The sequence below is a fragment of the Barbus barbus genome, assembly GCF_936440315.1.
Source record: "Barbus barbus genome assembly, chromosome: 28".
Taxonomy (NCBI): domain Eukaryota; kingdom Metazoa; phylum Chordata; class Actinopteri; order Cypriniformes; family Cyprinidae; genus Barbus; species Barbus barbus.
This window is the reverse complement of record NC_136756.1, coordinates 6,559,930-6,586,106: the sequence shown is the minus strand read 5'-3', so window position 1 is coordinate 6,586,106 and position 26,177 is coordinate 6,559,930. Positions and strand designations below refer to the sequence as shown.

At 36.3% G+C, this 26,177-nt stretch overlaps 1 protein-coding gene across 1 annotated transcript; it reads right to left on the bottom strand.

Moving 5' to 3' along the window:
- Positions 1-770: 770 nt before the first annotated feature.
- On the bottom strand, positions 771-25,866 carry LOC306848019 (ras and EF-hand domain-containing protein-like; the record flags this gene model as incomplete). The annotated part of the gene is made up of 17 exons (XM_079382329.1): positions 771-876; positions 1,750-1,826; positions 2,431-2,550; positions 5,329-5,443; positions 11,336-11,417; positions 11,507-11,654; positions 11,772-11,906; positions 13,123-13,402; positions 14,275-14,345; positions 14,555-14,636; positions 17,507-17,575; positions 18,713-18,828; positions 18,916-18,993; positions 20,006-20,101; positions 21,863-21,953; positions 23,620-23,766; positions 25,541-25,866. The coding sequence occupies 17 exons, from the start codon at positions 25,864-25,866 to the stop codon at positions 771-773; spliced, it is 2,139 nt and encodes a 712-aa protein (XP_079238455.1).
- Positions 25,867-26,177: the final 311 nt, after the last annotated feature.

Below are 26,177 nucleotides of genomic sequence, written 5' to 3'. Positions count from 1 at the left end.
TAATGTTAAAGCATATAATGATACTCTAGGGAATTGCGTGCTTCTAATTTTATAGCAACAGTTTGGACAGGACCCTTTTCTATTCTAACATGACAGAGACTCTTGTGTATAAGGCAAGGTTCAAAAAGACATTAGAAGGGGGTGACCCAATACTTTTGGCAATATAGTGTATGTATATATATATAATTTAAAGCTACAAGCTAAAAATAAATGCTTTGGATGAAGCACCAACTTCCAGTTCTCATTTAACAAATTGTGTCATTTGTTCCTTCCAAAGATGCATAAAGTTCCACTTCTTAGAGCATTTCATTCTGCCTGATAAACTTTTCACATTATTTCAATCAACTTTCACATACCACACACACACACACACACACACACACTTCAATGATCCTCTAACACACTACAGAAATACTATTCCTTTTCAAATAGCTAAAGAAAGTGTTCATGTAATAAATAAAGACAAAATGCAGCATACAGAAGCCTGAGTGTCTGTTCACTCCATATGCTACTAATAATCGTCTGTAATACAGAAGCTGTGAAATTGAGGGCTGTTAAAGGCAATGCATGACACAGTGATCTGCTTCAACAAGTGGCTCATCATATAAAAAAAAAAAATTCTGAGATAGTCCTGAGGACAATACTTAGCACAGTCAAATGAACAACTCAAACAATAGCTAAATGGTATTTCCCATCTAAATAAATGAATGGTTAAATATTTGATTGGCTGTGTGCAGAAGCCTTGCGTTGTCATGTGACATCAACACGCATCAGCCCATGCAGCAGTTAGGATTGGACATCTTTTTGCTGTGATTTCCAGACAGCTTGGCCACTGATACGGGTTCCTTGAACTCATCAGCATGCTTCGTCACCTCTCTGAAGTGCAGGACAGACAAAACGTTCAACGTGTGACACCTTCACCAGTATTCACAAAGTGCTGAGTTTCAAATATAATATTAAGCTAATATGTATAATGCTGGGAATTTGGTAACAGCAGGGCCTGGCAATTAAATCAAATTTTATTTTCAATTCCAATTTTGGCTTCCAATGATTATGAAAATTAAATAATTTTATCAGGTTCACAACAATGTTGTTGTTTTGTCTCGAGTAATAAATCCTTTCACCTCTCCCTAAATGCTTATTTATTTTGATATACTGATTTATTTTAATTTTTATATTATTAATTAAATTTATTATTTATTTAATCTGTATATTCAGTTAAGACAAAAATTATTCAGACACCAGATATAATTTTTTATTTTTTTTTTACTAGTGAGTGCAGGACAATATATAGTTCATAAATATGAGGATAGCAAAATGTTGAATGTCTGAATAACTTTTTTTTTTTTGACTGCATACAGTTATTCAGCTCGTTCATCTAATTTGTAATTTTGTTATATACATTTTAAAAAATGTTTAAAGTTTAATATATTTAGTTCATTTTAAGTTTACATTTAAAGGTTTATATTAAAACATTTAAATAAATGCATGATGTTTCCAAAATCTGTGAACAATTGTTTTAAATAATCATTATTTTTTTCTGATGTGAACTGAAGACAGAAACTTGCTGCGTAACATACCATACTAGGTATTAACAGTCAGAACATGTTTTTATTCACTTCACAAGGCTTTATCAAGGCATTATGAAACTCAATAAAAACTGCTGCCCTCTTGTGCTTGATCTTAATATTACAAACAATACTGTATGCAGTCGGTGTGTTTTCTTTTTGAAACGGGAGCAGAGCTTACCGTGCTAAATGAAGAACAGCTTCAATGATGTTGCAACCATCCTTTGCACTCGTCTCACAGAATAAGGCACTGTATGTCTGAACACAGACAGCAGCCACAGTTTAGTCCTTATACTTAGTAAAAAACTCACTCTCTAACCGAGTCTGTTTTAGGTCATGTTCTTTCATGTGCAGGTGGTTATGTTTTGTATAACTGTTCAAATCAAATCAACACCTAAAGGCAAAATGAAAACACAGAAAAGGAGCAGTTCACCTAAAAATAAAAATGTTGTCATCATTTAATCACCCACATGTTTGTTTCATGGAATACCAACAGAAGAAATATTGATATCAGGCCACTATTTGAGAAATATCCAAAACACCTAGTCTTCCCAAGCCTATGATTATTTTATGTGACAAAATAGACTACAGGAAACTTGGAGTATAGAGCATTAGTCATACAGACTATTTGTTATGGTGGGTTCATGGTGTTCTAGGGCCTTTTTGAAGCTTGAATACTTCAGTCTCTGTTCATGGCATGGTAAACAGCAGTTTACATGAGGGTGAGTAAATTATGACCATTTTCATTTCTGGGTAAATAATCCCACCAAAAACCCCAAAAAACATAACCATAACACCCCCACCCCCAGAAAAAAAAAAAAAAAACCCAAAGCAATGCTAAATCACAATGAATAATGCTAACCATGGCCAGTTTTTCTCCGTAGCTGGTTGGAATGCAGGTGACTCCGTCCAGAAGAGCTTCTTTCCTCAGATCTGTCTTGTTCCCCACAAGCATGATGGGAATGTCATCTTGGGACACATCCTGCACCAGAAAAGAATCTCAATCAGTATCTAATTCAAACTGAACCAGCAACATCCTATATATCATCATCTTTTCCCATTGTAGTGTTTCTATAAGATGGTGGTTGAAATGAGTATTGCAGTCCAAATTCAAAAAATTTGAGAGAGTGGTTTCTCCTCCCTGCTCATGCAAGAGGACAAGCAACAGGAAAAAGTCCTATTAACAATTACGCTGTAAGTTGGTGAGTTGATTTATATGCATTTTAATATGCCTCTTAGCAGTGGGCGGGGTCACACAGACCAAAACAAAAACAGACATTCTGAAACAGAACACACATTTCAAGTTAGAATACAAGTATGTGAACTTAGCACATTTCCTAAAAATCTGCAAGCATATTATGGTGTTTTATGCTTTTGTACAGTCAAAAAATTACATTCAGCACTTTAATATGGCATATCATGGAAAACTCTCCGGTTGCTAACATAACCTTGGTTCCCTGAGATAACAGGAATGAGCATTGCGTGGAGTCACTCTTGGGGAAAACTGTTTTCCTCCGAATACTGAAGCCTGATTTGTTAACGTTTGTGCAGCTGCAGAAACCTATGGCATTTCAGCCTGCCAAAATGGGAAAAGCCGACTTCCTATATAAGTCGGTGCTGAATGACATTTCATCAGAAACTTTCGACTGAGAAGTGTCAGCATCAGCTTGCGTGCATAGCACTACATATCACCCAATGCTCGCCCGTTATCTCAGGGAACCAAGGTTACATTAGTAACTGGAGCATTCCCTGTCGAAACGGTCTCTCATGTTGCTTGTAATCATGCTTGGGTAACAATATACCATAGCGCCATGCTATAAACACAGAACGGAGCCCAGCCCTAGGGCACCACCATGAAGGCCCTAAGAAACATAGGCTAACTAGTGAGGCTCAGGCCACCAATCGGAGCACTCATTCAGGACAGTCTACACCACTTACTAGGGGTGTAAGACAATTATTTGGGCAAGATCCATGCCTGCAGCCAACCAGCTGCTTCACAAATATCCCCAATGTAAACTCTGCTGGACCAAGCCCAGGAGGAGGCTATCCCCCTAGTGGAATGGGCTTTTACTTCAATAGGGATGCGGCTGCCATGAAGCCTAGGATCATCTGGAAAGCTTTGAAGGGAAGGAAAGCCCCTACTTTGAAAGACACCACTAGCCACTGAATTCAAGCCCGCATTTGGGCCGAATTGACTACTAAAAGCAACTTGGAACAAGGAAATAGCAATGGATTTAACAGCAATGGATTTCATGGGTGCGAGCACATCTAATGTGGTGAAACTAGCATTGGCAATAACACAACACTCCAACACCAGATCTGGACAAGGGGATGGGAGGCACAAGCTTTCTTGGAAGAAGGTCTTGCCACTGTGGGACACAACCTTCCCTTCTTTCTTTCAGTTACTAATGTTTGATTTCCCAGAAACTATTTAAACTAAACTGAGCTGGACAATGACATCTCTGAATTCAATAATGAAATGCCCTTAACTGAAAGTTGAATGTTTAATCTTATCATTATACATTACTGACATTCTATCCTCCAGTTTGATACTGTTAAGTGCTTTGACACAATCTGTATTGTTAAAAGTGCTATATAAATAAAGGTGGCTTGACTTTAACCCTTATGCATCAGGACTGCTTCAGCTATGACTTAGGGTCCAACGTTATCTTAGATGGGGACCCTAGTGCTCATAGAAAGTGTTAACGCTCGATGCTACAGAAACACTGTCTGAACTCAGGCTCTGCTTTAGGTTGAATCTGAGCAGTCACTGATGTTAGCTTGGCAGGCTGCTGAGTTAATGAGACCCTCTGGATTTGAAGCAGCAGCTGAGCTAGACCGATATGACAGAAAGTGGTGCATGGCATACAACCTATGAGGAATACTGGGGAGTCAAGGAAGGCTGTCTTGTCAGCATCCATCCCGGGGCTGTGGAATGCAAAGATTCCTCTTTGAGGGGAGAGGCGTCTCATGCCCCTTATGTTCAGAGCCATCACGGAAGAGAGGGAAGCGGCGATGGAAAAGAAAGTTCATTGTGAACTTCCAGGAAAGAATGGGGCAGGTCTCTGACAGGGGCTAGCTCTTGGCACTCTGACTACAGAAACTGTTTGTCAAGTCGACTATGGGCAGGCTTATCCAGAGCTGACCACTTCATGAAGTCCCAATCGTCACTGGTGAGGACACATACAGTTTGGTGTATGAGCTCAGTGTTCAGACCAGGTCTGACGCCAGCTGGCTCGCTATGCAGCGGGGGGAGCCCCATTTCTCTATTGGGGGTCTTCTGCGGCGATCAGGAAGGCAGATTTTCTTCTTCGGAGTCTAGCGAGGAGAGGATTTTCTCGTTGAAGGAGTTCTGATGAAATGGTATTCAGCTTCAACTTTTACAGGTCTGGCTCTGCCCGTTTGACAGTCTGAATTGACATAGGTTTGTGCAGCTAAAAACAGAGTTTCCCCCATGCAAGATTCCACGCAATGTGGGAGACTGCTTCTCACATCAAAATTAATTTTATGTAGACAAGTTTACAAGATTCCTCCCCATTTAACCTAGATCATTTATGGAAACAAAGCTAAAAAAAACACTTTAATTAGAAATCACTTGAACACATTATCTTAAGACTGTTCAGCAACTAGGCCTGTCCAGCTGAGCGACAGTCTTAAGGGTGTAGTAGCACCAGGTACAAATGGTCCATTTAATTCCTAGAGAGATTAGATAATGGTCAAGTCTACATAACTGAATTATGACTTTTTGAGTAGGAAATACCTCAATGATATCGACCCATTCGCGCACATTCAGAAAGCTCTTCTCACACGTGACGTCATAGAGTAGGAGAACTCCATCGGCCCTCCTGAAGTAAGACTTGGCAATGCTCCGAAACCTATAAAAGAGTAACATGAGCAATCAACCTTTAGACCAAAGTACACTTTTGTTTTTATGCACACACTAGGGTATTCATATAGAACATGTGATGTGAATTCATTAATTCATATGCTCAGCATGCACCTTGAGTTATTTTTTTATGCACTTCACAAGGTGGCATTACTGGTTTAGAACATTATTTTAAGATAGTTTAAAAGCACAACGACATTTTGTCACTGTTTTGTCAACATTTTATGAACTGTACAACTGTGCCTCTAGAGGTTCATGATGGAACTTCAAGGGGGGTTGTGATCATTACACACACTCATCAACCACTTATTAGATAAACCTGTTCAACTGCTGTAAAGGCAAATATATAATCATCCAATCATAGTAGAACTGATGGTTCAAGACAATTGGTCAAATAGAGCATCAGAAAGGGGAAGAAAGAAGATTTAAAGGCCACCTATTATGCAAAATTCACTTTGACGTTGTTTGAACATAAAGGTGTGTTGGCAGTGTGTAACCACCCTATAATGATAAAAATCCACCCGTTCCTTTCTTTTTATCACCATATATCATAAGCAGTGTCTCAGAAAGAGCTGTTTGCAGAATCTGTAAAATGTGACGTCACATTTTACAAGCCTCACCCACAACTGTTGACGGACACTGCTGTATTAGCAGAGACCCCGCTCGTATTAACAGCTTAGACAGCAGTATAGGTACTGTATATTACGCTGCTGTCACTTAAACAGATATAATATAAACAATTGATTTCTTTCCCAGCTGATTATCTTCACAGGCATAGCCAACTGTGTTTTTGTAACTTATGTGTTTTTTTGTTTTTTTTGGGTCAAATAAGTTTTTTATTCAGTCATCGAATAACCTTAGAATAATCACAAGTTCCAGGATTAATTTTCTTATATGCACAAAAAAAAAAAAAAAAAAAAAAAACATACACACATTAAATGTAATACCCCTTTCCCAGCCTGTTAATATTCAATACAGCCATGGTTTGGCAGCAGGAGGATTCACTTTTTTTTTTTATCCAGAACAGTAATAACAGTTTCTTGGCTGTTATCAAACAATACGTAAGGAATTTGTGTTGAGCACTGTACAATGAACATGTATAATTAGAATGTCCTAATATTATGAGCATTGGGTCTGCATCCAAGCTTACATTAAGGATATCTGAAAGTACTTTAAAAACCTCACACCAGAATCCCTGTATTTTATGACAGAAAATAAAACTATGAGCTAAATCAACATCCTCTGATTTGCACTTATCACAAAGAGACTTTGGGGGAAATCCCATGTAATTTATTTTTAGAGAAGTGTAATCTATGTAGAACCTTTAATTGAATGAGGCATAATCTAGTGTTGATCGATGGTTTATCAATATCCTTCAAGCCACTCTGCCAAACCTCCTCAGAGATTCCAACTCCAATCTCTCGCTCCCATTCCTCTCTGATCAACTTTGTAGAAGGGGAAATAGCTGCTAATAACCTTCCATAAATTAAAGATAGCTGACATTTGTTTCCTCTGAACTGTATGAGACAATCATCAATGACTGATGGTGGGACCTCGTCTAGGGAAGTATTATGTGAATGCAAGTAATTCCTTATTTGTAAAAAAAATTTTTGGGACGTTATATTTATGTTGTAATTGCATAAAGGAAACTAAAGCGCCATCAAGCTAAAGGTCCTTGACTGTGCATATACCCAATTCCTTCCATTGATTAAAGGTTGTATTCAACCTTGAAGTGTGGAATGATGGATTATTTGCAATTGTAATTAAGAGAAAGAGTGATTTTAGCTTAAGGTATTTTCTTTTCTGTCTCCAAACACGTAACTGACTCTTTATGACAATATTATTAACTGCTGTTTGGTCTAATATCACTGGGGAGAACAGCACTGCTCCAAGATCTTAAGGATGGCAGTAATCCAGCTCTATCTGAAGCCAATCTGGGGCAACAGCTGACTGTTCCAACCATAGTGCAAAAACTTGTAAATGAGTAGCCCAGTAATAAAGGCAAAAATCTGGAATAGCCAAACCCCCCTTGTGTTTGGGTTTACAAAGATGAACTTTTTTGATTCTTTGACTCTTATAATTCCATAGAAATGGAAGAATAATCTAGTCTAGGTGTTTAAAGGAGTTGGGCAAGAGTATTGGAATATTACGAAATAAATATAATATTTGAGAAAGAAATATCATTTTTATCGCATTTATTCTGCCCATAGGGAGATCGGGAGAGTCCTCCAATAGTGTATACAGTTTTGAAACTTAGACAGTAAGGGGTTGAAATTAGCTTTGAAGAGCAGAGAATATTTATAAGTAACCACAATGGAATCCGTGGAAACTTTAAATGGGGAAGAATGTATTACAGACAAATCCTTCAAACCAATGGGCATGAGTTCACTTTTTTTTTCAAACAATTAACTTTAAAGCCAGAAAATTTCCCAAAGGTAGTGATGGTCTTGAGTATAACAGGAAGGCTCACCTGTGGTTGAGTAAAACAAAAGGGGTGAGAGAGGACAGCCCTGCTTGGTTCCTCTTTTAATATAGAAAGAATCTGAAATGGTTTTATTTGTTAAAACCCATGCTGATGGACTACTGTATAACATTTTAATCCAAGTTAAAAACTCATCTCCTATGTCAAATTTCTCAAGGACAGCGAACAGGTAACGCCACTCCACTCGGTTGAATGCCTTTTCGGCATCCAGTGAAATCACAATCAGATGCCTTAGGGTGAAAAATTATATTAAATAGTCATCTAATATTATGCATAGTGCTTCTTCATGGAATGAATCCATTCTGATCTGTGTTAACCAATTTATTAATTAATTTACAGAGTCTATGATCAAGGGTCTTGGATAATACTTTTTGATCAACATTAAGAAGGGAGATAGGCCATGCCTCGACTTCTTCAGGATGTTTCCTTTTTTAGGAATTACTGTGATAATAGCCTCAGAAAAAGTCACTGGTAGTCCAGTTGTTAACGCTTGCTGTTGGGCCGATTCTTTGAAAGATGTTGATTCTTTGGCCCCTGAAGAGAATCTGCTGCATCCTTTTGCATTATTTCTTCCATCTTGTGGACATAATGCAAGCGCAGAATGAAGGCTCGAGGTGGTTCATCATTTCCAGTATGGGCCCGTAGAGCTCGGTGGGCTCAGTCCACATGCGGGGCTTTGTCTAACGACAGTTGGGTAACAAAATCTCTAGGCTTTACTCCGGATTCAGCGCCCTCTTTAATGTTCAGCATACGGATATTTTGTCTTCTGCGGCGGCTTTTGAGATCAGTGCATTTTTCTGTAAGTTGCTCCACGGTACCCTTTAGCTTTTCCAGATCTTGTTCCATCTTAGCCATTGTGTCAGAAGAAGTGAAAGCATAACTTTCCAGGCTTGTTAAATGGATAGTTCACCCAAAATGAATGAAAATTCTGTCATCATTTACTCACCCTCAAGTAGTTCCAAACCTGTGTGAATTTCTTTGTTCTGCCGAACACAAAGGAAGATATTTTGAATAAAGTTTGTAACCAGGCTTTGAATCCCATAGTAGGAAAAAAAAATACTATGGAAGTCAATGGTGCTCCAGAACTGCTCCGTTTCCCACATTCTTCAGAATATCTTCCTTTGTGTTCAGCAGAACAAAGACATTCATACAGGTTTGGAACTACATGAGGGTGAGTAAATGATGACAGAATTTTCATTTTGAACTATCCCTTTAATTTCACAGTGTGATTGTCCATCGTAACTTTAATCTCCGAAATTGCCACGCTGGTCTCGTTTTTAAATGCCGACAGTTCTCCTCTGATAGCGACAGCGAGCTGTTCGATCTTTGAGTCTATGATTTCCCCAATGTCTGATTTGATTGAAAGAAGGTCTGCGCGAAGGGAAGAGATCGCGTTGAGTGTGACTGAACTACCCGCCTCTGGTGCATCTTCTTCAGGCGCTTCGTCAGCATTACAGCTGGAGACTGTCACGGCCTGGTCCGGGGTTTCCCAGATTTGCCCGGCATGTTTGGAAAACTGGACAAATTAAATCCTAATGTTGGCTAGTAGTTTCTAGGTTGTGAGACTATAATTTTATCACTATACTTGTTTTATAATTTTATTATTTATTCACAATTGCTGAAAATATGTTCTGACAAAGTTATATTACACTTTTTATGGAGCCATCGTGAAGTGTGTGCTACTCTCTCATATGGAAACCCGGAAGAGCTTAAGTGTGTTTTTAACATAAGCTTGTTTGTTTTTGACAGTTTAAGCACAATGAGACATGAAAGAGAGCTTAGTTTAGCACTCATACTTCTTCTGTGCGGATGTGTGTACTCGGAAAACCTTATAGCAGAAGTTTAAACTGTTATGGCTTTAAAATGCATGATATGCATGATAATCAAAACCAAACAGATGTTTTTTAGCAGAGTATCTAAGGTACGAGCTGTAAAGGCACAGCCCTATTCTGGAAAAGGGGGCGGGGAGCAGCAGCTCATTTGCATTTAAAGAGACATGCACGAAAACAGCATGTTTCCGCTTCCACTCAAAATAGGCATTTTCAAATTATATAAAAAATGTTCTATGGGGTATTTTGAGCTGAAACTTCACATGAGGACACCTGAGACTTATATTCCATCTTGCAAAAATGAGCATAATAGGTGCCCTTTAATTGACTTTTAATGGGAAATGATTGTTGGTACCAGACAGTCTGGTCTGAGTATTTCAGAAACTGCTGATCTACTGAGATTTTCACACACAACCATCTTTAGGGTTAACAGAGCATGGTCCATAAAAGAGAAAATAATGGTTAGTTTCGGTTTCCCTTTTTGAATGATGAATACAGACTTCTGCCACCTGCTGGTCTGGAGAGTTATTTCTTTTCATGCAGGCACAAAATGTAGGTGCTAGTTCATGTAATTTTTACTGTGTTCAAGCACAACGTTTTGGCCAAGACACGTTTTGGTCAATGCAAGGCAATAACACGGTCAGTTTCATTGACGCTTGTTCTTTGATGCCTGTTTGGTGTGTCATGGCCTTTAAAGGAGGGGTTTCATGCTATTTCATGCATGTTGAGTTATTTACACTGTTAAAGAGTTGGATTCTCATGCTAAACATGGCCAAAGTTTCAAAACATTATTTGGATGTATAACAGAGTAATTCTGTACCAAATACACATGGAAAGTTTTGGAAAGTTTTTTTTTTCAATCATTGCTTGTCATGACATAATGAAGGGTGGAAGAACGTGCCTGTGCACGCATCGACCAGAGCGAGAGCAAGAGCACGCCCATCAACGTGCTTTGTTAGGCAGCCCTACATGGGACTCGCTCGGGAAGAATGTCTCCAAGGAAGTGTCCTTTTTGGTTGTAAGGGAAAGATAACTTTGCTCAGCTTCCCAAAAGAACCCAGCGTTACGTGAACAGTGGATGCAGTTTGTTTTTCGGGGGCAGCAACGCAGTTTCACAAGTGTGTTTGTTGACAAACGTTTCATAAATAAGGCCCAGTTCAACGCTGGATTTGCGAATCGTTTGATACTGAAAGATGGAGCGGTCCCAGCTATAAAAGATCCCGGTCATGATTCAGAACTGGAGACAGTAAGTGAAACGCATCAGATGTCTGTGTTTTGTTGGCAATCGACGCTTAAGTGCTCGTCACTCTTTAGCTCTGGCTACAGTGCGCCTTCAGGAGCTCGGCTGTTTTCAGAGAGAATCGTAAAGCTGTATCTTTCTTTTATAAATTTGATAAAGCTAAATACTTTTTGGAGATATTAAGGATGCAATACTACTTTATAGGTACTCAAGATTAACATGAGATTCTGTGAAACTGTGTGTGTTATGTCCCCTTAAAAGTTCATACCATGGAGTATAAATATGTTTTGGTTGTGTGTTTCATCTTGAATTTGGCCGCTGGGATCTTACCTCTCCTGTCCTGCTGTGTCCCATAACTGCAGCACTGTTGGAACACCGTCCACCACCAAGGTTTTCATTTGGAAATCCACCCCTGCAAGGAAACAGACACAAATGATTTTACAAACTTTGTGAGAATTAGAGATTATATTCAAGTGTGGTAAAGAGTTTGAAAAGTCTTACCCAGTGTGGCGCTAGTGTTGCCTTTGAACTCATTCTTACAGAGGCGAAGGAGGAAGCTAGACTTTCCCACCGCAGCATCTCCTGCCAGCACAATTCTGTAAGCTTTCTCCGATGGATGCTGAGTCACTGCCATCACATCCTCCTCTCTCTGCACACATACACACACATATGGGCTTCAGAACTGAGATTTGTTTGAGTTCAGGATTTAGAATGCAGTGGGTCAAATTTAAGCTTGTATGATACTTCTGGCAGGTAAATCCAGTACCTCTGTGAAGATGGCAGAGAGGCATTTCTTCCCTGATGCAGTAACATCGCTCTTCTGAGCAGGTTGTGATGGAGTCCAGCTCAGAACAGATTCGCTGTCTGACCCAATCACAGCCTCTTCTCGCACTTCCAGAACCTGTGAGCACATACATCTTATTTTAAACCAGGAGTCTGAGCCATTCTCAATGATACTGAAATGACAGCAAGTTAAGCATACAGAGAGATGCCTTTGAATTATTCATTATCTATTCATATTTGCCTTTTTTCTCAAGAGGATTTAGAGTCAGTGTTAAAAAAGTTCATTAAGAAAACTACTTTTATTTTTCTTCACTAAGACATTCAAGACACTCTGTCCTTGTGAAAAAGAAGTGCTTAACTGTACTTAATGTAAAGTTAAACTTGTAGTGTATTTAAAATCTTAAAAGTATAATAATAAAAAAAAAATACTTGCAGATAATAATATTAATATAATAAAATAAATAAGTGTACCCAGAGAGCATACGTTTATGACTATGTTTCTGAACACACTTGAGTGGACATTGTAATAATGTGAAAGTTTAAGTTTAAGTTATTTTTTTTTTAGAATTATTTTGTTGTATACTTATTGTATTATGCTTAAAAGAAGCACTCTTATTTTACTTTATTTTGATATGTTGACTAACATACATAAGCACATGTAAAGTACTTGATTATCATTTTAACTGTAGTATTTGATATTTCCTTTTTTTTAATATATTTTAAATGTACTAAATTGCATCTTCATCATTACTTCCTCATCATCCTCATTCATCATTATCTTCATCATTACTTCCATCATTATTTCCTTTTTTAAATATATTTTAAATGTACTAAATTGCATATTCATCATTACAAATCTGTAATTACAAATATATGTAAATACAAGTATGTAATACTATGTAAAGACATACAAGTTTCAATAGAAATGACATTAAAGTATATTTTAGTAACATAAATGCTTGTCAGTACATTCAGCAGCACACTTTAACCATATTTCAACAGACAATAGAATTAATAAATCATATATAAAGATGTACTTAAGAAAAAAAGCAAAGTTCAGTTAATTGCATTTAATCTAAATGTAAAGCTATAATATATGTTCATTTACTTGCAATTATCATTGCAATTAAGTGTCTGAAATCATTACATTTAATTCACACTGAAGTATATTCTTTTAAAGTACATTATTTTAATAATGAGTCTTTTTAAAGTATACTAAAATGTATATCTTTACAACAACGGTGTGCAATATTATAAATTGAATGAAAACCAATCAGAAGAAAAGTGAGATTGTCTGTAGTGTTTGATCGGTCTGATTTACTGATATATCATACCTCTGTGTCCGAAGTGTCTCCAGACACAGTGGTGTTGCTGTCTTCTGCTTGCACAGGACTCGAACAGGACGTTCTCTCATGCTCGTAATCATAGCCGTTATTTGAGCGCAGGGTAGACATGCCGCTGTCCACGCAGCTGTCGGGGAGACTGTCTTCCTCACAGCTGCGTCTGCGCATGGGGTCGCACAGGGCCAGAGCCAGAGAATCACAACTCGGTCTGCACAGACTCTCCATCAGCCCAAACTGATCAAAGTCCTCGTCCACACATGTGTTACAGCACCTGCAGAAGTATTCAGTGTGTCAACATCACAGTCACTAGAAACCAGATTTGCATTTCCTGAAGGAAATAGTTGTGCATTCATTTTAGTTGTGTAATTGAAAACCTGCATCAGAGTCGTTTTTCTGTCAGAATCACTGTGACTCTCTCTTTGCCATGTAAAGGATGTTATATGGTTACTTAGATGTAGGAAAGAAGAAACCAATAATAATTCAGTATGCAGATATTACAATGACCTAATCACTGTCAATTTAGAATGCATTCTATCAGTTGATTTTCTATATTGGAAACTTCTGCATTTATTTTTTATTTATTGCATCAGTCAGTGTTAACCCTGACTTCCCATTTTCGCTTAGTTGTTCCGCTGTTTAGTACTAAAATATTTGAAACTAAAAAACACTATAAACATATTAAATAAAATAGTAATAATACCAAAAACACACAACAAAATGACTAAAATGAACCGAAAACAAATCAAATAAATTAAAAATATGAGCAAAAACTATATATACAATTCTTTATAGACTCTAGTAATGTAATAATACTTCTATATGTAAATCTCAGAATGAATATTAATTTTATTTGGAATTTTTTTTGACAAAATAGTACAGAATTTTAATATTTGCCATTTATCAGTTATCAGACATAACATGAAAACTATTTTTTTAGCTTGTTTTATTAGAAAAAAAATTGCATCAATTAAAAACAAAAACAACAACAACAACAACAACAAAAAACAGACAGCAATAAAGCACAAGTAAAGATTTTAAATGGAGTTTATATATTTGGGCTGACCTAAAACAGTGGTCTAATTGTTAAGAGTTTAGAAAGCGTGATCAATATCAGTACATTTAGAGCTGAACTCTATATCTTACCGATCAAAATAAGAGGAACAGACATTCTTCCTGGTGCTCATGTAAACTCCAGGTGAGACCCCACTAACACGCTGTAAGACATAAAGATCACGTCTGTCCTAATGGATATGCAGAAATGTAAATACAGTAAACTAGAACCCTAATCCACACCTCTTAAAAAGCACACACAGCCATCAAAGTATAAGCCTGATCAGAAAACATTGCTCTCAAACAGCTTAATCCATTTTACAACAGTATCTACAGTAAAGAAGTAAAGGCTCTGGACACAAGGGGCTCTTACCTGAGTCTTACTCTTGCTCTGACTGCTCTCCAGCGCCGCACGCAGACTGTCATTACTGTCATGGAGCTTTCTGTTTGCTCCCCTGGACAAGAACAACAGCAGAAATATCATTTTGCAACAAAATATGACAACTATAAAGCAAAAAAGAAAAAATAAACATGGTGGACTTCTACAAAGAATTCATTTTACTCTGGTACGGTCAGCAAAAGTCAAGACTCCTACAAACTGGACAGATGGATGGATGGATACTCTGTGTGTCTCTTAAAATGGACAGTGTTAGCAAGGTGTACTTATATGAAGCTGTGATTAATTGCTGCATTGGCTTTGGCTACATATTACTATTTGAAAGATCTTACAGATACAGAAGGAGTGAAACTGTCATTAGTCTGGTAGGTATTAAGCATCTATACAAGAACAGTATATTAAGACTTAGCAGAGAGGAGCACAAGACATCTGTTAACTTTGTGTTAGTCTCTGGAAAACTGCACAATTTTATACCATTATCACTCTTTGAAATTACTAGTTTAATGAGTAGGTTAATGGTGTTAACCTACACCTGTCATTCATTTTATACCTGCCACACTCTGAGGAAGGCTGAAGGCCAAAATGCATCAGTGTGCTTTATTCATCATTTTTAATGTTTCTGTTGAGATGGCCATAATGTGATTAAAGGCTTTTTAACTTTTTTGCACCAGAAGTGCCTTGGATTTCTTTTCTTATAACAGTTCTAAGAAATATGTTCTGAAAATGTTCCATTGTTTCATTCAACCCCAACTGGGAGCTTTACTCATTTAATTAGTGGAGATGACTAAAATTAGACAAAAACTGGGTTTTAGGAGTAAATTAACTGAGATTATATTATAGAGAGCACTGGTGTCAAAAGTTTCAACAGTCTACTTAAGGGTTTGGGAAACACAGCCCTGAGCATTTAAACAAGAAGATAAGTTGTAGAGGAGCAAAACACTAACATAATCAAATACTGTTTTCTGATTTGTCTTTTTTGATTTTTAGTATGCTTCACAAAGATGCAAGACAATGAGAGTGAATATGTGGCATGCATATGTTCTTTAAACAGCCGTTTCAATAACAGATTTGCATTGATCTTAAACCACGACTACCCATGAACATGATTCTTATTAGCACAGGGTAAAGTGTGTACAGTGTGAAAGCTCATTTAAAGCGATAGTTCACCCAAAAACAAAAATTATCCCATGATTTACTCACCCTCAAGCCATCCTAGGTGTATATATGACTTTCTTCTTTCAGACGAATACAATCGGAGTTATACTAACAAATTTCCTGGCAGATTTCGAAAGCCAAATAAGTGCATCTATCCATCATAAAAAGTGCTCCACATGGCTCCAGAGGATTAATAAAGGCTTTCTGAAGTGAAGCAGTGTGTTTGTGTAAGAGAAATATCCATATGTAAAACTTTATAAACCGTAATCTCTAGCTTGCATGTTCACGAGAGATTGGCAAATGATGTAAGCGTAGTTTAAGTTCCGCTAAGAAAATGCTAGTCTCGCAAGAACCAAGTTTTGTTTACAGCAAAGGAAAACCAGTCTCCTCTTGGCTTCTATCGAAATCCTCTGACACTTTTCTTTACAAATCCTCATTTTGTACTTCTCATTCATGACTGGTGTTTTGTTTTGCTCTCTCCTCTGTGCTTCCGTGTTTGTCATTAATCACCGGAGCTTACGCTACACCAACGTCCTACGTCATCCGCTGGAACGCCACTCTCACGTGAACACACGAAGCAAGAGATTATGGTTTATAAAGTTTTAAATATGGATATTTTTCTTAACACAAACGCATTGCTGCGCTTCGCTTCAGAAGTCCGTTATTAACCTCTCGGAGCCATGTGGTGCACTTTTTTTATGAGGGATGGATGCACTTTTTTGGGCTTCAAAATCTCAACACCCATTCACTGCCATTATAAAGCTTGGAAGAGCCAGGAGATTTTTTTAGTAAAAATTATTGTATTCATGTAAGAAGACAGAAGGTATACACCTCGGATGGCTTGAGGGTGATTAAATCATGAGGTAATTTTCATTTTTGGATGAACTATCCCTTTACGTCACGAATGTGTAAATAAATTTGCTTACACTTTATTTGAAGGAGTCCTTGTTACAGTGTAATTATACATTTAAGTACTTGGTCTTATTAATTAACTACATGTATTTACTATATACGGCTATGGTTAGAATGAGGCTTTGGTTTAGGATTATTTGCATGTAATTGTAATTATGCATAATTTATTGTTATTATAATAGTAAGTACACGTAACATGTGTAACAAGGACACCTTAAAAAAAAGTGTTACCATAAATCTGAATTGCGATACAATAAAAAAAAATAATAATAAAAAATAATAGGAATTGATTCCATTTAAAAAAGATGCTTGGCATTAAAATTGTAAGACGTGTGTCAGTCCTCTGTCGTGTGTGTCATGTGTTCCCGCCTCTTGTGTCTATATTTGGTTTGTTTCCTGTCCTCGTCTAGTGTGATCATTAGTTAATTCTTGTCCAGCTGTGTTTGTCTCGTTGTCTGTGATTATCCTGTGTATATATAGTCCTGTCTGTTCAGTTTGATTTCGTCTGGTCTACTCGTTTCTGTCTGTGTCAGCCTTGCCTTGACTTGCCCTGCCTTGTTATTTTGAGTTACATCCTCATCTGCGTGTTCCTCGTTCCTCCCTGCTGTGTGCATCGTGACAACGTGTAAATATTGAATTAAAATGAAAATTTTAACTTCAATAAGTCTCAAAATTCCTTGTAATGTAAGTGCATCTGGTTGCTAGACTCCATCTGAAGTTTGAATGTGTGTTTTGATTAGTATTTTTCTGATTTCTCAAAGAACCTGCAAGTGAATCTATCTCAAAATGGCTTAGAAACAGCATCAAAAACATTTTTGAAGGTATATCTGGTGTTTCATGTGCAGTGTGTGTTCAACTCACTGAAGCACCTCGATCTGCCTCTCCAGGTTACCTCTCTCCTCAGAGAAACACTTCATAAGTGCCTCATCTCTGTACAAACACACAGATCAACATATTTAGGATTAAACTGAACATTTGTGACCCTGGACCACAAAACCAGTCATAAGGATAAATTTTTCGAAATTGAGATTTATACATCATCTGAAAGCTGAATAAATAAGCTTTCCATTGATGTATGGTTTGTTAGGATCGGACAATATTTGGCTGAGATACAACTATTTGAAAATCTGGAATCTGAGGGTGCAAAAAAAAAATCTAAATATTGAGAAAATCACCTTTAAAGATGTCCAAATGAAGTTCTTAGCAATGCATATTACTAATCAAAAATTAAGTTTTGATATATTTACAGTAGGAAATTTACAAAATATCTTCATGGAATATGATCTAATAATGTCCTAATGATTTTTGGAATAAAAGAAAAATCAATAATTATGACCCATACAATGTATTTTTGGCTATTGCTACAAATATACCCCAGCGACTTAAGACTGGTTTTGTGCTCCAGGGTCACACTTAGGATTAAGGGATATAAAACATGATCATGCAGAATAAGGCATTAATATGTGCTAATAAACAGCCAATATGCTAGTAATAGTAAAAACAAATTAACAGTCAGGATTTTGTCCTTAGACTAAATTGTTACCAGTTTAAGTTGATTTCTTAAGCTGGTTTATACTGTTCAACTCTGTCTGTTAAACATAGCTTTCGTTAGTTTCACATAATGTAGTCAGTCATTAAATATTTGGGTTTCCTGACAACGTTTTTACATCGTAACACTCATTATACTACAAGTACACTGCGCTCTGTTTTGTAGTTACTAGGTGACAAGGTCCAGACATTCCTGTGCAGTGTGACGTGTGACACCAGGATATCCTGCTCTGACGAGGTCAGCACTGCAAACACTCACAAAACCGGTTTACAGCTGCTCAGAGCCATCACGCAGGGGACCGAGAGTCTGTGATCTTTCATTATTGACACGGTATTGACATTACACATCCAGCTGGGAGTGTCAGACTGAGTCAGAAGAGACAGTCTGAGTTACTTCAGAGTACATACTTGATGGGCTTCTTAAAAATTCCTGGTCTGAAGATCTGAATCCAAAGGGTTTATCACATATTCACCAATAACTAAGTCAACTGTGACACACACACACACACACACACATACCGTTCAAAGTTGATGCTCTGGTCTGTGAGATCACTCTTGAGAGAGTCCAGCTCACTCTGCAAGAACGCAATATTAGTTTGGGACTCCAAAAGCTCCTGTTTCAACTTCTGGTTTTGCTGAAAGAAGAACGTAAGACAAAAAGACATTACATAACATCATTCACGATTTTTAATGATCTATTCAGATTCAAATAGTAGCCATACCAGTAATAGCTCGTTGTTCTGCCGTTTTAGTGTTGAGGTTTCCTCTTTGAGGCTGATACTCCTATTTTGGTTTTCGATCTAAAAAAAAAGTAAATAAATAATAATAAAAAATGATTTTAAGTCTTCTACTATAAAGCAGCTCCAAAGAAGAAAATAGTGTAATTTTTCAGTTCAATATTAATTCAGTAATAGGTAATTCAGGTTAATAACAGTGTCAGTGTTCATCAATTATTAAAACAGATTAGATCAGCTATAAGCAGCTCTATAGAAGACAATAGCATTATTATTTAGCTTAAGTCAGTTTAAAGTTCAATTACATTGTCGATGTTGCAGAGCTCATCAATTTTGAAACTAATTCAATTCAGTTTTTAAGCAGATGACAATAGCATCATTATTTAGCTTGATTTAGTTCAGTGTTGTTCGAATTCAGTTCAGTAACTGTGTCAATGATGCAAAAGTTCATCAGTTATAAAACAGCTTTGAATGCAGCTCTGCAGTAGACAATAACATTATTATTTAGCTTAAGTCAGATCAGCATTGATTCAATTAAGTTCAATAACAGTGTCGGTGTTGCAGAGCTCATCAATTATAAAACAAACTCAATTCAACTATAAATGAGCACTATAGTCAACAACAGTGCCGTTATTCAGCTCAATTTAGTTCAGTGTTGAATGAATTCAGTTCAGTAACTGTGTGAATGATTGTTTTGAATTCAGCTCTACAGCAGACAATAGTGTTGTTATTCAGCTCCAGACAGTTCAAGGTTTGTTCTCATACAACAGTTTGAGCGCAGTCAAATCGAAAATATTACTGAATATTAATTTTTAACCCCCATCTATTTAAACCACTATCATTAAAATGATTGACACCTTGCATAGAGTTTGTTTTGGTGGTATGGTTGTCTTCTGGGCAACCCCCCCCAGTCTGATTCAATGAGAAATATCAGAAAGACAAGTCCTGACTGTGGCGAAAGGAGGAGTTGGGGATGGAGGAGGGTGATTTGCTCCTGAGCAAGCAAAAAAGCTGCTGAATAATACTGAATATATCTATGTAAGCCCATTGTTATTATGAATCAGTAGGAGTTAGTCACCATCTGCAGAGTCTGTATCTTCTGTTGTAGTTCACATATCTGAGACTCGTACTGGTGTTTCATGCTGCTCAGAGTCGCCTCGGCTTTTTTAGACTCCTATAAAAGAACAGAATCCATACGCTGGAGTTAAAAATGATAAATCTTTGCATTTTATACAAATTTAAAAAAGCTTATTTATAATTATTTTATATTAAAAGCTTTTTTATATATAAAATATTAAAATAATACACCTAAAAAGATCAAGAATGTCTTGATCAAACATTAGATCAAGACAATTAAGGTGACAAAAGGTTCAGTAATAATGTCCGTGCACTAATGGATACAAATGCTTTTTACTTTTCACAGGGACTTGAACAGGTGCTGTTAAACAAACAGTCAGTTCATTTCACGTTACATAACGTGATAAGTCGTGGAACACAGGTCTCAGATAAGGAACAAGAACAAATGCAGGACTGTCGAAGTTTGTCTGCACTAAAATGTGATGTCATGGATAAATTAAGCCTTGAATGTGGTCCAAGACACTCACATGATCTGGATCCTAGATCACAGCAAAACACCTGTGCTAATTCATTTAGTGCTCCTAACTCACAATAAACAGTGCGCTGTATCCATAGAAACAATATAAATACCAGCACTGAAGTAATATATAATCTATTTAAATTTGCATCCTTGATTATTGTGACAATGAAAAAGAAAACTGTATATTTATGAATTGAGGGATGCCTGCAAAAAAAAAAAACTATATATATATAATTTAATTATTATTATTATTTTTTTTATTTTTTTTTGCAGGCATCCCTCAATTCATAAATATACAGTTTTATATATATACAGAATCAGAATCAGTTTTATATATATATTTTTGGTATTTCATATAAAAAGATTAAAAAGAAAGTGAAAGTGACATACGGCCAAGTATGGTGACCCATACTCGGAATTCGTGCTCTGCATTTAACCCATCCAACGTGCACACACACAGCAGTGAACACACACACACCGTGAACACACACACAGCAGTGGGCAGCCATTTATGCTGCGGCGCCCGGGGAGCAGTCGGGGGTTCGGTGCCTTGCTCAAGGGCACCTCAGTCGTGGTATTGAGGGTGGAGAGAGCGCTGGACATTCACTCCCCCCACCTACAATCCCTGCCGGCCCGAGACTTGAACTCCTTTGTATTATGAGTCCAACTCTCTAACCATTAGGCCACGACTTTCCCCTTACAAGTAATACAAATCAAACTTAGAAAGGTGTTTTTTTTTTTTTTTAAAGCATACTGCATCTGGATTACTCAATTAATTGTCAGAATAATATTAAGCAATTTTGCTATAAATGTCTTCTTGTGTGTTTGATCACAAAAAAGTAGTATTAAACCTGTGATGAACAATGTGATTTATCGCTATGGTAAAGAGCCCAAAGATACCGCACCTGGTCTATAAAATAAACATTTTGCATATTGCATTTAAATGTATTTTATGAGATTATCCAGATGCTCAGTACATGACAGAATATCAGGCGGTGTTACAGATGTTTATGAGGTAAAGTATTTACAGTACAAATAGTTTCTCTTAGTGATGGGTCAGGGGTGGGAAATTTAGGTACATCTTCTGCCTTAACTGAAACTGAAATGAGATTTCACTGTGGGCGGCGATACTGCGACACAGAAATGGTCATATTTTCAAGTTAAAAAAATAAATAAATCTAAACATTCTTAAAACAAGAAAAAAAAATGAAATGCGTAGCAAGAATATATATCTTGAATTATGCTTTTTTTCTTTAGCTCATCAGCTAATTTGCATATAAATAAATAATGCGTTATAAATAATAATTAAAAAAGACAAATCTTCTGTTTTCTCTTGACCTGTAGACGTGTGTTTCTCTCTGCGGTGTGGATACGGTGATCCATCTCTTCCTCCATCTCACTCAGCTGTATCGCAGTCTGATCCTGAGCTCTGAACAAACACCAGAAGAACACACACTGGCCGTCACATATGCAGTAATACACAATTCTCCGTTGAACAAAAAAAAAAGAAGATTTTAATTTTTTTTTTGAAGAACCAAACAGTTTTGGTTACTACTGGCTTCCATCGTGTGAAAAAAAAGAAAGAAAAAAAAGTGTTCTACAGAAGAAAGAAAGTCATACAAGTTTGGAGCAATGTGATTATATGGCAGAATTTCAATTTTAGTATTTCCAATATGACAGAATTTAATTTCTGGGAGAACTATATAATTAATTTAAGCTTTTAACCTTGGTTTCTGGGTGCGCCTCCTGCATTTATACATGATAGTCACTCCCAAAACTCAGCAGCATGTGTGTTGAAGGTCAAATAATGATATATAGATGACAATCTATGCACTGATCCATTAACACACCAAGCTGAAGAAGCTAAAAATGTAGTATCACAACTGATCTTCACATAACCATATCCAGAGATTAGTCTACTTACAAATTGTAGGCCATTACTAAATGATGAATGATGTGGTTAGTAACATAATCTATTACATTACACACATTTTGGTAACTTTATATTACATATACTACACAGTTTTTGATTACTTTATATTACTTTTGATCACATTGATTTGAATTGTTCAATCTTGCATCATATTCATATGAAATATGAAGAAAAAGAGAATTTATAGAGAATTCATTCTTTATCAACAAGTGCATTAAACATTGCATCAGGGTTTCTCAAACTTGATGAAATGCTAATTAATGAAATTTAAAAAAAAGTAAAAAAAAACAATTAAACATTTCATTTGTTAATGCTGCTTAATAATAGCTTAATTATAGCCATCTGATTAGCGGCTAGTCTGTCTGTGCAATTCCACAAAACTGATACAAAGCTATTTTTTAGAAAATAAAATTTAATAAGTTAAAATAAGAATTAGGAAGGATCAATAAATGATGAATAATTTGCTGCCATTTTTTGAATATTTTGTAATCATGTAATCAATAAAAAAGTAGTGCTGTCAAACGATTAATCGCCAATAATCGCTTCCAAAATAAAAGTTTTTGTTTACATAATATATGTGTGTGTGCTGTGTATATTTATTAGGTATATATAAATACACACACATACAGTATATTTTTCAAAAATATTTACATGTATATATTTATATTAATATAATTTATATTATATATAAATATATTTAAAATATAAACATGACTTTATTTTTCTGAAATATATACATGCATATGTTTGTATTTATATATACCTAATAAATATACACAGCACACACACATATATTATGTAAACAAAAACTTTTATTCTGGAAGCGATTAATCGTGATTAATCGCGATTAATCGTTTGACAGCACTAAAAAAAGTAACTGTAGTCTGATTATGAGTATTTGAATGTAATGTAGTAATGTAATCTAATTACAAGCACTTAATTTTGGGAATCTGACCACATAATCCAGATTACATGAAATCAATTCAATTTATGATACAAAAAATGGTTACTGATACAAAGATGCTGCAAGTAATTTCTGAAGAAACTCTGAAGAGTTGAACTCCACCCAGTTTCTAAACTCTTGTATGGAAAGTACGGTGAAGAAAACTTGGTGGCCACACGAGTATGTATGTATGTACAGTATATACATGAGTTTGTGTACCTCTTTACAGCAAGTGCCAGATGTTCCATTTCAGTGTTCAGTATTCGGATCTCTTTGATGAAACTGAGAAGAACACTTTCATACTGAGGGACGATTCTGGGCTCCGTCAAACTGATGTTCTGGTACACAGTTGATATCTGGTCAATCCTACACACATAAAAAACAACACCATTGAGCCATTTAAACACATCCATTAATGCTGATTAGAACAGAAACACAGTTAAATAAGGACAATCATGTGTTTTTCAGCCATTATTCAATCCAATGGGGTTTATTACATCACTAACATGACCTGAAAAAGATGGTACCAGGTTGTGAATAACTGCATGTGTTTGAGCCGCATGACTTTGCTGTTCTCTTTTATGTGTTATCAAATGCTATGGCAGATGAGTGAAATAAGAGAGGGATTGATAGCCCACGACTAATCAATGTTCTGACGACTTTAGCGTGGCGCGACGGTGATGTGTCTCATGTCAAGCCTCTAGCTAGAATCAACTCCACCGATCTGTCATGAGATACATTAAACTTCATTTGAATGAGGACCGTCATCAACCAAACAAAAACTAAACATCTCATAACACGAACTATTAAAAAGTTAAAAGGTAAATTAAAACCCTTGGGAAGATTTCATGATTACATGATCATCAAGAAGATCAAAGCTCATCATATATATGAAACAAATAAAACTTCTCAAAAAAGCAAATTAGAATAAAACAAAGATTATTTCAATAATTTATTAGCATTTAGGGAAACAATTTAAGGTATCTCTGAAACCGTGTGTTTCTGGATACCTGTAGATTATGGCAAATGGGTGGTGGTGTACCTGATCGGATAATAATTGTTGATATATATATATTTATATATATTATATTATGTGTGTGTTATTATACGTGTGTGTATTTAGTTTTATTACTAATAAATAATATTTTTCAACACATTCAAGCTTAGATAAAGAGATTTTGTCCGCTCAAAAGCAGTCAACTGGAATTTTATGAATACCATATAATTAGGACTTTGTGCGTTAAAATATTTGTGTGTGTGCGTGTCTTTATACGAAAACTTAAACGTAAGAACATCCTTTAAGGAATTTTCCATTACGATATTTTAAGATTGATTCCAAATTACAATAGAAATTCCAATGGGAATCCCACAAACATTGCTTATTCATTCCTTTTATTAGATAATAAACACATTAAGATAAGGTAAGATATTCTTTTTTTATGTAAGTTTTTAAATCCTAAAAATGTCCTTTAAACTTAAATGCCCTAATGGGATAATAGTCAGGAATATTATGAAAACATGTAATCATAAAAATATGTAATTGTATTATGTAATATTAAAATAATTATGTAATATTAAAATAAACTTGTTATATTGGAGTCCTGTTAAAGAATTCCCATTATATATATATATAGTATGATTGTATTGCTAACAATTATTACAATTCTCTCTCTCTCTCTCTCTCTCTATATATATAGCTATATATATATATATATATATATATATATATATATATATCTGTGTGTGTGTGTGTGTGTGTTTTCCAAATGTTGTGTCATGTTAGAAGAAGCAAAAAAAAAAAAAAACTTTTCCATCACAACATTTTAAGTTTGATTCCAAATTACAATAGAAATTCCACGTCATTACCAAGAATTACTGTAATGATGAGCTTTAAACCCCTATAAATGTCCTAATGGGATAATAGTTAGGAGTATTATGAAAAGTCATAGCCTGTAATAGCCTGTAAAAAAAATGTATAATAATAATTTTGTGTTATGTTGGAATCCTATTAAAAAATTCCCAGTAGGAACGTTAAAGATAAATTTAAATGACTTTTTAATGGGAACACTGTACAAATTTCTTCACGCGTTCCTTCGGGATGTTTGTTGACAGCGACTGCAGCGACAGCCAGGTGTTTTACCTGGGGATGAATTTGAGCTGATCTCCCAGGCGGGATTTAAAATCCTCCCAGGCGGCAGAGAAACTTTCCCCGGCGTGTTCGCTGCTCATCTCCTCCTCGTCCTTCAACAAGTGCGACTCCTGAAAGCCGTCCATGAACTCCTCCAGATTGATCGTGCCGTCTTTGTCGGTGTCAAGTCTGGCGAACAGCGCGTCTATCTCGGAGGATCGCACGCGCAGCTCGGAGCATATTCTGACGAACTCCCATTTCTCGATGCGTCCGGAGTGATCCACATCACAGGCGTGGAAGAGCTCGCGGAGTCTGTCCTTCTGCGCCTCCGAACCCATGACTGCTCCACAGACTTATTACCTAGCAAACATCAAGAGAGCGACTTTTCAAACGGTGTTGACCTTGTGGTATCATGCTTGTGCACTCACTGGCTCTAAGAATTGAGTGAGAGAAATAAACGCCCCTTGCACAAACTGCGCAAAGTAAACAAGCTCGTTCAACTGTTTGATGCGATTAGTTTGCAGCGGCGCGTCACTACTACCCAGCTTTGTCAGTAGGGACCAATGTAGTTTGGGACCACGTATTGGTTTGCGGTTGTTAATAAACTTGTATGCATTATTTTATACAAACATTAAAGAACAAATATTTG